Here is a 12,950-nt window from a genome sequence, read left to right as displayed (position 1 = left end):
CATATAATAATATATATTAAATATATATTTATTTATATATTTAAAATAATTATATAATTTTGTTGTTATTTAAATTATGATTGTGTCGTAAGTTCCATAGATTTAAAAAAAACCTCCATAACATTTGAGAATTATTAAGGTTATCAAATGGTACAATACTTCAATAATGCAATTAAGTTTTAATACACAATCTTTAATAGGATTAGATTCAATCTAAATTGAATCTGTCCAAGACCACCCCTCATTATACCGTCTGAATAAGCCAACTTGCTATGGATCCACCACTCTATAAAGATAATATAACTCAGAAACTGGTAGTATAGAAGACAAGGTTTCAAGTTTCCGCAGGATGGCTCTTATTAGTGAAGAAGGGCGGTGGGTAGGTGGGTGAGGGGCATAACCAGAAAATCAGTAGGCAAAGAATGGGACACTACGATCAGCCATAACCACTGGAATGGAGTTGCAGGTCTCACATCTCGTTTAATTATTGATCACCAACTCTGGGTCCCATGATGCATGGCTGTGTAGTAATCACCGTTAATTATTCACATTTCTCAACTGATGAATCTGATCATATCTTCTTCTTCTTCGTAAGTTAGTCCCATAGCCCCAGCCTCTGACAGCCAACTAGATTCGCTCGCACTCATAATTTTTTAAACATTTTCTCTGGCTTCAATATGTGATGTGACTAAGATTTCAACAAATTTTCTTAACTGTCACTTGTATATATATATATATATATATATTTATATTATTTTGGGTAATCTAAACATTAATATTTAAGTCTATTGATTTGATTATACGTGATAGATTTCTTTGAAATGGATTATTCGGTAGTTTGAAAGACTAACAACTTTTTTAAAGATGAATTATCTAACCAAATTCGAATAATTTTTAGTTTGAATTTAACACAAGATCAAAAGAGTACCAACAATATCTCCACTAAATCAATATTAGTACAAGGAAAGTACAGAGCTCTATTGTTTATGTAACTATATATATATACACACGAATAGGCTAGAACACCGCCTATAGAAGTTCAATTTTAGTGCTTATCAGCTTATGCAATTGCATAGCAACAGAACCCCAACAGCCTCGTCTGCATTGCAAAGCCGACGTGCATGCATGCAGATTCTGATCACTTCTCAGCTTCTACAGGACTGGTTTCCAAGACATAATCTCTCATGAGTCTTGTGTTTGATTCATTCACCATCTGCAGAAATGCCAGGGATTATACAACTATACAGTTTAGAAGAACGAGAGAAACATCCAACGGTGAACGGAAGAAAGGAAAATCATTTACCTTAATGGCCAACCGCTTCAAATTATCCCATTCAAAATCGTTTTTACAGTATGCTGATCGGACCTGTAATGCAGATCCGGATAAGATGAAATCAATGACCCTGTAACAGGTTATTCTGGAAAGAAGAATGAAGAAGATAATAAATAATTTTCTGACCTCCAGGATGCGAAGAGCTGTAAGCCAACGCCGTATGATAGTCCACGTAAATTTAACCATGTCAGTCGTATGATAAGTAATTTATCCAGTGATAAAAAGAACAACATTTAACTGCTAATTCAATTCAGATGGGTTTTCTCTAATTACAGTGAACGTAAGGACGACAGTTTGAAACTTTTAACAGTTTTTGACTGATAAGTTCAGGATGGTGTTTTAAAACCAGTCCAGACTGTTCAGTTGAATTGGTTCGACCAATCTACTGACATCAGCATCATTTTTTAACTTAATAAAACTCTTCTCTGAGGATGAAAGACATACTGGTGTCTCTTGGGCTATCACGCAGAACCTTGGTTTCCGTATTGTGATTGGACACAGGCACCCTTAAATTGTAAACATTTATGTTTAACATTATCCAATAAATTCATTTCAAAGTTTTAATTAGATCATATTCATGTTGGATTGATCGGCCAACGGACTAAATTATTGATTGAGTCAAAGCCCACTATGTAAGATTGGATTTGTTCCCAATTTAGAATTAGGTTAAGCTCGAATTAAAGTTTTGATATTTAATTATGATGTATTGTCCCTATAAACTAATTAACAAAATAAACAATATCGTAAAAAAAATGAATAATATTGTAAAAAAATTAAACAAATCAATATTAAATTGAACTATTGAGTTAAAACTCTAATTTAAAATTGATTCGTTCAAATTGAATTATAAATTTAATCTAAGTCAATTCGGATAAGATCCATCCTAACAATCAGGTTTGAAAACATTGGTTTGCATGGCTCAATCGACAAGGGATGAAAGTTCAAACTAATACTGTATGTTAGGACAATTATTTCAGGTTCAAACAAGAATAGAAATTTATGAAAGAACATAACATACCTAAACCCTTGTGCTGTGAAGATTCGCGCATCAATTCGGAGATGAATTTGTCACCATCATTCAGAGAGTGGCTACCCAGAAACTCCGTTATTTCTTCATATGCCTCACGGTTATAGCTCTGTTCTGGGAAATTATAACTGTTAAATATTATCCACAATTACAGCATTATACCCACCACAACTACATGCATAATTTCAGAATTACACAGTTTTTGTTTTAATTTATAGTAATTCAAAATCACGCGGTAACTCATTATTTTGATACCCAATTGAATAGGTCATATAGTTTTATCGAAGAGATATATAACTCAACATAGCAAGTGTGAAAGAAAGATGGTAAGAACAGATAAGGAGGAAACCTCAAGCTGGGCAGTGACAATCTTAACTGCAATATAATTGAAAAAATTGTTGAGGTTTTTGGCCGCCTTAGCTTCTGGCGATGCTCCTGCAAAACCTGCGTTGCATGCAACGATCTCACTGTCAACAAAACACTGATACAAACGTCTGCAACAGCACAGACTGAGAGGAAATTATAATACCCACCTGGAACATACATTTTTTGGCAAAGCAAGCGAGTGGAATGAGAAATCCTCTGGTTAAAATCGGATGGAGAAGAAGGGAAAGCTTTGTTTCTGTTGAGTTTTGGGGGGAAAAGGAGAGGTTTGAGAGAGGGAGAACAGAGCAGGTTTCCATTAATAATGGAACTGAGAAATTATGGAATTGAAAAGAATTTTTGTGGGGGTCTTTGCTTGTGAATTTGAGTGATTATCCAAACCCAGAAAGCCTTTTAATTTGCATACCAAAATATCGCAAACTTTAACATCTAAAATATCTTGTGTCCACTTGGAAAGTGTAAAGAGTGCATATCTCTTCATGGGTTCCACCACATTGTACCATGATATACAACCCATTAAGCTTCCTAAAATTCAGGAGTGATGCCATCAGCCTCGAAATTTGCAATCCTTTATCATTAAGGTGCGGCCTAGATTTACTGCGAATATAAAAGTGAAGGGGCGTCTTTATCGCGCGTATTATATATTTAAAATAAATATATATAATAATAATAATAATATTTTTTTTTGGATAAATCTTACTTTTGAGTGAGTTCACAAAAAAACAAGAGACAGTCCCCTTAAGCCAATAAGGAGTTGATAAAAAGCAATTTTAAGATTTTTTATTTTAGAATAACAATCAATTTATTGTATCAAAAATAATGAAAAAATATTAAAATAATATAGCTAAGGAGCTTGATTTTAGATAGATTAGGAATGCTTTTTCCTGAGCAGGATTATGTGCTTTGTAAACTTTGTTGATTAAATCCAGAAGTTAAAGCAATATTAAGCTATTTATCTTCATTTCATTTCTAACCACCAAAAAAAAAAAATTGTGCAGCGAACTCTGCTTCTTTGAGACTATCCTGTTGCCTTTGGCCTCCAAGTCTCTGTTGTCCACCAAGAAGACCCAAAAGGCAGCTGGATGTCTTGCTAAAATCACCCCCTGGAGTAAAATTTTGCAGCCCCTTTTATGTTGCTTCTCCTGTCTCTGCAGTTTATAAATCTGACTCTGCAGTTTCTGCCTCTGCTCAAATTGGTCTCTGCAGGCAGCTTCCTGCTTGCTGCCCTATGTTGTTCATTCATCTTTTTGGAAGCATAATGCGCGACTCCTTAAAACAGTATATAAAAGATAGACTTCACAGTTTTTTTATTGTTTCCAGCAACTGTACCATAGTTTTCATTACTTATATGGTTTGGGCCTCAAGGGCAACCCCTTCTGTAATTGTTGTTGTTTGCTCCCTTCTTTTATCTTGAGGCCTATCATTGCAAATATTTTGATAGTAACTTAAGAGAAGTGCTCGTTGGTTGTAGGTGCTTCTGGCCTTTGTTTGCCTTGCTATCCTGCATTCAAGGATGAGTTTAACTTGTTTCTCAGCATTGCAGACTATGTCTTGTATAGTTTTCATTACTTGTATAGTTTAGTATCAGAGATTGAAAACTAAACTCTGAGGCGGGGGAAAATGTCATTTTTAAAATTTCATCTAAGAAAAAACTTTTAGTTTTTAAGGTTTAAGAAGGAAAATAAGATTTAATTTTAACTCATTTTTAATATTACAAATAAAATAATGATTTTATTTTTGAAACTAACAAATTTAACCGAGTAAATATTTAAAATTTTTATAGTTAAAAGGTAGATATCTGAAAAATTAGAATACTTTAGGTGGGAATAAACCCTTTGGCCCTACTAAAAGAATTTAACCTTGAAGGTCTTCTCAGGGAGTCAAGGGGAGGAGTAGCCCTGTAGAAAGTAATGGTTCAATTTCTTTTAAATAAAAATATCTAGTAGTATTAAACTTTTTTTTTTTCCTCAAATAAATATTATTCTAATATTTTTTGAATGACCAAATTTTTAGTATTTTTCAAATAATATATGGAACAAACATATTTAGTATTGTTTGTTTTGTTAGTGTTTGTTTTGTTTTATTTCAAAAATAAAAGAATTAATTTAATTCATCGTATATAGAAGATAATGAAAGTTTAATATCATATAAAATTTCTAATTTTAATGTGGATGACCTGCCTTTCACAAGACTAAAAAGAAAACCTAATCTTAGTACAGAAAAATTAAATCCAAATGTATCTGTAGGCATTATCAATCTAGATAGATTTATATTATCATCAAAAAATTTTTATAAAGTAAGAGGAATAGAGTAATATCCGATCTGATTTATTTAAATTAGAATTCTATTTTAGTTTAAACAAGTGAAAATAAGCAAATAATATGAAACTATTTTAAATTTAAATTGATGTTCTGCTTAGTCTTATTCAAACTCAATTTGGATCAAATTGTGTTAAAAAGAGATGAAACAAATAAGCAAAGATCACTGCCTAATCACATAAATTTGTCTTTTTTTTTTTTTTTTTCTAATATTACCAAATTTTGTTTGGCCTTTTTTAACTAGTTGTATTGTTCGTTGTCAGTGATTTTCATCATCAACGAATAATATTTTATAATGAAAATCCAATAACCAATCATAACCGTCGATCTACCTATCAAAAAGCTGGCCAATTCCCCTTAAAATATTCATCATTCCATATGATTTGGTCTACTTGCTCGGAGCATCTTAATTGTTCCTTTGTTGTATCCAAAGGAGGAATATTCAACTCTTGTCTGTTACCATCAAATTCTAGCTCTGGAGACACTGATAGGTTTGTCTTTTTCTTTTTTTCTTGGCCGGGATTTGTCTGTATTTATTAAAGAAGTAAATCTGAAGACATAATAATTAGGCGTAAATTATTTTGGCAATATAAATACATTATTTTATTAAAATAATATAGTCAGGGAGCTCTATATTAGATAAATTAGGGATGTTTTTTCTCTTGAGCAGGATTATTTGCTTTGTCACTCCTGTTGATTAAACCTACAAAGCTACAGCAATATTAAGCTATTTATCTTCATTTAATTTCTAAAACATCTGAAAGTTTAGGCAAACAACACATGAAGGACAATTGTAGGCTTCAAACTAGACCGGCTTCTGGTTTAGGTTTGAACGCCAATCGAGTTGACCATTTAAATATTCATTGCCTTCGTCATGAATATTATTCATTGTGAATGTGGGTTAGTTCGGAATTAGGCACAAAATAATTTGCGAATCATTCAAAACATAACATGATGACAATAGAAATACCTATTTTAAATTTTAATTTATTTAAATTAATATATAATATTATTAAAAATTTATTAATAAAATAAATAATTTTATTGTATAGTTGAATAATATTATTAATAATATAAATAATAATATAAGGTGAACAAATGAATTGATTTTAAATTAGATTATCGAATTGAAACTCTATTTCAAAATTAATTCATTCGAATTAAATTATAAATTTAATCTAAAATACATTGCTAAATTACAAACACCAAAATCATTTATCACATTCACATCATCTCTCTAACAAGATCCCAAAACTTCACATAACTCTCCCAAAAAATGACAATTTTCTCAAACACAACTAGAATTCCACCACTAGTTTTCTTGACCTTCCATCTTCTTCTTCTTCTTCTTAATCATCTTCTCCAAGTTGAAGCCAAGTGCAAAGCGGGTTGTCATCTTGCTTTAGCTTCATACTACGTATGGGAAGGCTCAAACCTGACGTATATCAGCACTATTTTTGGGAAACAAATCTCCGAAATTCTTCAGTACAATCCTCAGGTTCCAAACCAAGATAGCATTCTTTCTGGTACGAGAATCAACGTGCCCTTTTCATGCGATTGCTTAAACGGTGACTTCTTGGGCCACACTTTCACTTACCAAACTGTGTTTGGTGATACTTATGATAGAGTTGTCAGTTTTTCTTTTGCCAATCTCACCACTGAGGATTGGATGCAAAGGGTCAACACTTTTGAGCCAACTAGAATTCCAGCCGGTGCTCTCATCAATGTCACCGTTAATTGCTCTTGTGGTGATAGAAGCGTATCCAAAGATTACGGGTTGTTCACAACGTACCCTCTTCATCCCGGTGAGAATCTGTCCTCCATTGCAGCAGCAGAGCCTGGTGTACCGATTAAGTTGCTTCAAAGGTACAACCCCGGAGTAGATTTCAATGCTGAGACAGGACTTGTTTTCCTGCCGGCCAGAGGTTAGTATAAATTTTTATTATGTGTCAACTCTGTTATTTTACAACAGTGTAACAAATAGGACTAAATTCCATTCTAACGACTCTTAACAAGTCTACTTCAAATTACATGATAGTATACAAATGAGTTTAAATAAAGTAGAATTGTTTTTAGCTGAGTTTGTGTTTTGACTCAGTGAAGATCTCAAATCAATATCACAATTTCCAAATTCAGTTTATGTTAAATCAAACCCCAGATCCATTGGGCTAGAAAATTAATATTTAACTGTTGCATAAGATCGAATCAGAGCCTAACAGCAAAAGAGGAAATAGATTAGACAAAAAATTAGTTGGCCCTGTCAACACGGTTTTAATTCAAAGGAGTCTTTCAACATCTTTTCCAACCTTTTGGGTTTATATATATTCAAATTAAATTTAAATAAAACGCAATTTAAAATAAGTTTAAATTCAAAAATATTTAATTTGATTTTAAATCCAAGCTTAAATAAATCAGGTTAAATCCATCTTTAATCCTTTTTATTTAATATTTTTAGTATGACCCCATGTAATAATCATCATTACTTAAAAAATATTGCCCAGATTTACATCATTCCATATGATTTGGTGTACTTGCTTGGCGCATCTTAATTGTTCCTTTGTTGTATTCCATGGAGGAATATTTAACTCGTATGTTACAATCAGATTCTAGCTCTGGAGACAGTGATAGGTTTGTATTTTGAGACATCTTCTAGCGAATTAGACAAGAGTGAAAATAATGTTTGAAGTTAGAGGTGGATTTAAGTCAAACCCACTCCAAGTAAAGGTTAACTCTAACTCAGTTTAAATTCAGAATAATTAGTTAAAGATAGAGCTCAACTTATCTGAATCTTTACATAAGAGAAAAATTGTTAGAGAAAAAAAAATCATTCAAATCCAGAAGAATCAGTGAAGAAAAAAAAAAGAATCATAAGAGAAAAAGAATGAACATAGAAGAAGGAAAGATAAAAAAAATTGTCAATGATAAGAGCTCTAATTTGAACAGAGTCAAATAGTGGTTTAAACTCAAATAGTTTGGATCAAATCCACTTTGTTAAAAAAACAATATATAAATTTAAAAGTAGGCCCAATTCACTTTCCAAACAATAGAAGTTTGGGCTGTCATAGGCCCAATTCGGAATAGATCTTCAAGCCCAATATCTTGAAGTCACATAACCCAACAACGAAAGTTCTTTAGGCTGTAATAGAAAACCGAAGATGAAGGTTTAGCTTTTATGGTCAAGGTGGGGCGTTATTCCGTTTACCCAAAAAAAAAAAAAAAGTATTCAACAATTCAAAATTTGGCGGTAGACTGTGCTTCTCAGTCATAGCTCGGTGAGATTTCTCCCTATTTGCAATATGTTTTCTTTTGGTCGTGGTTGTACAATGCAAAAACACTTTCATCGTCTTCATTTGACATAATTTGTTGAGCCATTTAGAGATGCTTGAGTTCTTGAGCTGCAGTTATAATTGATAACTCTTTGAATTTGCAGATCAGAATGGAGTCTATCCGCCACTAAAGATAAGGTAAGAAATGCTGTTGAATGGTAAAATTTTTATTTGGATATTGTTTAAAGAAGTCTAATAGTTATACTTAACTGAACTTTTTCTGTCTGTTTTTGCAGCTCGGGAGGTAGGGTCTTCTTTGATCATGTGTCACTGCTTCTTGTCTCAATTTTCTGTCAAACTTGAGCTTACATTTTCATGGCATTTCTGCGCAGGAATATCGAGCGGAGTTATTGCCGGGATATCTGTTGGAGGAGTTGCCGGGGCTCTGGTTCTGGCACTTTGTGTATATGCTGGAATTTGTAAAAGAAAAAAGGTGGTCGAGCCATCATTTCTCCAAGGAGGACCAGAAGAGCAATATATTCAACATGGACCTGGTAATTCTTTAGGCTTTGATGTTTTTTGTTTTACCAATCCTTTCTTTCTTGTGGTTAACTTTTTTTGCCTTTCCTTTGGATTCAGGTTCCGGGAATCCTTTAGAGAAAACTTCAGAATCATGTGCTCTGGTTTCTTCTCCTGGGCTCACAGGTATTACTGTGGACAAATCAGTGGAGTTCTCATATGAAGAGCTTGCTAAGGCTACCAATGACTTTAGCACGGCTAATAAGATTGGCCAAGGTGGCTTTGGAGCTGTTTATTATGCAGAACTAAGAGGCGAGGTTTGTGGTTCTTCTGTCAAACTTTTATCTGAAAATATCCAACTCGATCACTTCATTATTTAATTGAGTTCACATTATGTTGGTCTTTGAACTTACCTCACTTTTTAAATTTTCTGTGGCAAAAATGTAGCCTGGTATAAGAAAATAGCTGACTTTCAGATCTTACTGTCATTCAGAAAGCTGCAATCAAGAAGATGGATATGCAAGCATCAAATGAATTTCTTGCTGAATTGAAGGTCTTAACACATGTTCATCACTTGAACCTGGTATGTGCTTTCCTCATCAACATTTTCATTATACTCAAAATTTCTGTTCAACCAGTCAGATTATATAGTATCCTCGTTGACAGAAATTTAGATGCCCCAACTTTTAAAGAACAGTTTAGCACTTCACTGTAATGCTGGTCAGGATGCCTTTTCCATTTGTAACTGCCTGGGTGATGATCCTTTAATGACATATTGAATGAATTAGAGAGTGTGTGAGATTTATAAAGCAAACAAATACCCACAAATAGTAATGAGAAATAATGCGCCTGATTTATCTTGCTCACAAAACATGATTACGTCTTAATATTATTTTAATATCTCCTCCCTTTTTTCATTACAATAAATGACTTTGTTAACGAATTGTTATATAACTTATACAAGAAAAAAATATTGTTTTATACTTAGATTATCATCCCCAAGATTAACTATTCATTATTAGATTTTTTTTAAGAAAAATCCTAAAATAGCTTAATGGATTAAGACCAAACCGTTTATTGGGGAGCGGGGCCCCATCAGCCGACCCAACAACAAGACATCATGTGTGTTACGCCTTATAATCAAAGTAGTCATTAATTCCAACATATATGTGAACTCTCTATCTTATTGTGATCTAATTGTTCTTCTATGATATATAAATCGTGAAGGTGCGGTTAATAGGATACTGTGTTGAGAGTTCCTTGTTTTTGGTTTATGAGTTCATTGAGAACGGCAATCTAAGTCAACATTTACGTGGCCCAGGTGAGAAGATTATTCATATAGAACAGTAGACATTTTATATTTTGCTATCTTTAAACTCTTATGGCAATTGCGTACGTGATGTGTTCTCCATTTCAGGAAAAGACCCTCTGTCATGGTCAACCAGGATGCAAATAGCCTTGGATTCAGCTAGAGGACTTGAATATATCCATGAACACGCTGTCCCTGTCTACATACATCGCGATATCAAATCAGCAAATATTTTAATAGACAAAAACTTCCGGGCAAAGGTTGAAATATTGTCCATATTAATGCAGTAATCATCGTCTCAGGTTCTGGTTTAATCCATTTTGGTAACAGGTTGCTGATTTCGGATTAACTAAACTCACTGAATTCGGAAGCAGTTCACTGCACACACGCCTTGTGGGCACATTCGGATACATGCCTCCAGAGTAAGATCTTTTTTGGCATAACAACATTAGGTGGTATGGAAATATCACTTTGCTTTTATAAACAAGGGACTGAACTCTCTATAGAAGGGGCAAAACATTCAGTATCTTATTGAAAGTACCGAACTCATATAATTATAATTGTTTTGTTTTGTTTTAGAAGTAAGACAATTAGTTTAATCCCTTCTCAATTGAAAAATATAAATTCAGTCCTTTTATTACAAAAAAAGGTGATAGTTGAATACCTCATGTTATCCCATTTTTCATCCATAAATGTCCTGATTGATCTTCTACTAATTTTTATTCAACAAAATGGTTAGACTGAGTGCAGCATCAATGATGCAGGTATGCGCAATATGGTGAGGTTTCCTCTAAGATAGATGTGTATGCTTTTGGAGTTGTTCTCTATGAACTTATATCGGCAAAGGAAGCTGTGGTGAAGACAGATCAGTCTGTTTCTGAATCCACAGGGCTTGTAGCTTTGGTTGTTATTCTAGCTCTTCATTACTCAGAATACATATCTGGTAAATTATGTCCTCCAGAGGACTCGAAACTAAGTTGAACGTGTTGGTTTTGTTTCAGTTCGATGATGCTCTGTGTCAGCCTGATCCAAGAGAAGATCTTGGGAAACTCGTTGATCATAGGCTTGGTGATAACTACCCCATTGACTCTGTCCAAAAGGTAACACCTGATCCTTAGGGGCATTGGGTTTGAGTTTTTTAATATTACTTGATAATTTATCTTTTATTCTTTTATTTTGTTTATCAGTAATAAAATATTACAATAATATTTCATTATCAATACTGACATGACAAGTAATATAGGTGGTAATCTGATTACTACTTTTACCTTAGGTATTTAAAGATTACCAAAGTAATCTTGATTTTATTATAATTATATTATTATTTATTAATTTTTTGAGATAAAAATAAATTTATTTTTAATTAATATGACAAATAATATAAAAAATAATTATATTCAAGCACATTTAAGTAAAATAATTCACTAGTAATCTTTTATTGTCTTTAACCAAACATAATAATTATTTATATCTATCAAATTTTATCAAACATAGTAATCATTTATAACCAATAATTTTCTAAGTAATATATCTTCAAAGTAATCTTTCTATTTTGGTAATAAAATATTACCAAAACCAAACACCTTCTTGGAGTTGATACGGTTTATAGCCAAATTGTAACATTATGATTCAATAGTTTGACCCACTATTAAGATATTATTTGTTTGACATAGACTTGTCATGATACTCCTAAGTGACATAGGATATTCATGCGTACTTAATATTTTTCTTATGCTTTATTGATATGAAATTTGTCAGAGAATATTACACTTACTCTCTTATAAGACTTAATGTTATTGTTGAAGTTTGTCTTATCATTGTTTAAGAGGATATGCAAAGTGGTTAGACAAATCTCACTTTGACAAAATATATTAGAAATACCAAGTTTGTATAAACATCCCATGTTACTTATAAATCTTAAAAAAAGATTGACAAATAGCCTATGAACTTTTATATTGTTTATACACATTTTGAGTTGCAAAACTCAAAAACAAAGTCACAATGAATTGTATATCCAAAATAGATAATATCTTAACAATAAACTGGGTTATTGAGCCCGGATGTTATACAAAATACTGTCCACACTAAAAAAACTGGCTGTTGTTTGATCACAGATGGCTCATCTTGCAAAAGCTTGCACACAAGAAAATCCTCAACTAAGGCCAAGCATGAGGGCGATTGTGGTGGCACTTATGACACTTTCATCGACAACTGAGGATTGGGATGTTGGCTCATTCTATGAAAATCAAGCTCTGGCCAATTTGATGTTGGGAAGGTAGCACTTTGGGCAGAACTGCCAGTCAGTTTTGGTCTTAACAAGTGCCACAACAAAGATCAAATCCTGAGTTTTAGCTCAGGATTTGTCTTTGAAATGTGAATAGCTGTAACTAATTACTCTAGGATGATTCTTCTTTGTGTGTTAGTTCAATTCAATTTGTCACATCGTGTGAAGATTTTGCAGCTCAAATTTCCATCATTATCCCACAAAGAAATTGCATAAAGAGAAAATACAAGGAAACAAGAAGCAAGCCCAAGAGAAAGACACCTAAAGAAACCAAACACAGTACAAAAAAGGAAAATTTCAACAAACAAACATTCCACTTTTTGTTGGATTTTTTTCTTCACAGAGCCAGTTGCTTCCATATTACAAGTCTACTTCACTTTCTGGTAAAATATTATTATTGAGGAAGAAACTAGAATGGTGGTGAACTGAAAACATTTTTGTCATAATTTAGATGGAGATGGAGATGGAGCCCATAATAATATTATCTTCTGCTTTTGCCATTAATTGATA

The 12,950-nt window shown here is 32.8% G+C and overlaps 2 protein-coding genes across 3 annotated transcripts; one reads left to right on the top strand and one right to left on the bottom strand.

Moving 5' to 3' along the window:
- Positions 1–921: 921 nt before the first annotated feature.
- LOC123193544 (chaperonin-like RBCX protein 1, chloroplastic) lies at positions 922–3,134 on the bottom strand. Of its 2 annotated transcripts, none has more exons than XM_044606579.1 (6): positions 2,894–3,134; positions 2,737–2,804; positions 2,352–2,469; positions 1,460–1,476; positions 1,304–1,366; positions 922–1,213 (listed from the first exon to the last, which is right to left on the bottom strand). In XM_044606579.1, the coding sequence occupies exons 1-6, from the start codon at positions 2,904–2,906 to the stop codon at positions 1,139–1,141; spliced, it is 354 nt and encodes a 117-aa protein (XP_044462514.1). In that variant the 5' UTR covers positions 2,907–3,134; the 3' UTR covers positions 922–1,138. The 2 variants fall into 2 exon arrangements, with proteins under 2 accessions (XP_044462514.1, XP_044462513.1); XM_044606578.1 differs by having other exon boundaries at positions 2,710–2,804; positions 2,894–3,131.
- Positions 3,135–6,317: 3,183 nt separating this feature from the next.
- LOC123193609 (chitin elicitor receptor kinase 1-like) lies at positions 6,318–12,616 on the top strand. The gene is made up of 12 exons (XM_044606659.1): positions 6,318–6,987; positions 8,493–8,526; positions 8,625–8,632; positions 8,721–8,882; positions 8,968–9,164; positions 9,341–9,430; positions 10,075–10,168; positions 10,265–10,416; positions 10,487–10,578; positions 10,921–11,059; positions 11,158–11,256; positions 12,271–12,616. The coding sequence occupies exons 1-12, from the start codon at positions 6,339–6,341 to the stop codon at positions 12,433–12,435; spliced, it is 1,881 nt and encodes a 626-aa protein (XP_044462594.1). The 5' UTR covers positions 6,318–6,338; the 3' UTR covers positions 12,436–12,616.
- The last annotated feature ends 334 nt before the right edge of the window (positions 12,617–12,950 follow it).

The sequence above is a fragment of the Mangifera indica genome, chromosome 12 (genome assembly GCF_011075055.1).
Source record: "Mangifera indica cultivar Alphonso chromosome 12, CATAS_Mindica_2.1, whole genome shotgun sequence".
NCBI lineage: Eukaryota > Viridiplantae > Streptophyta > Magnoliopsida > Sapindales > Anacardiaceae > Mangifera > Mangifera indica.
This window is presented reverse-complemented; position numbering and strand designations above follow the sequence as displayed.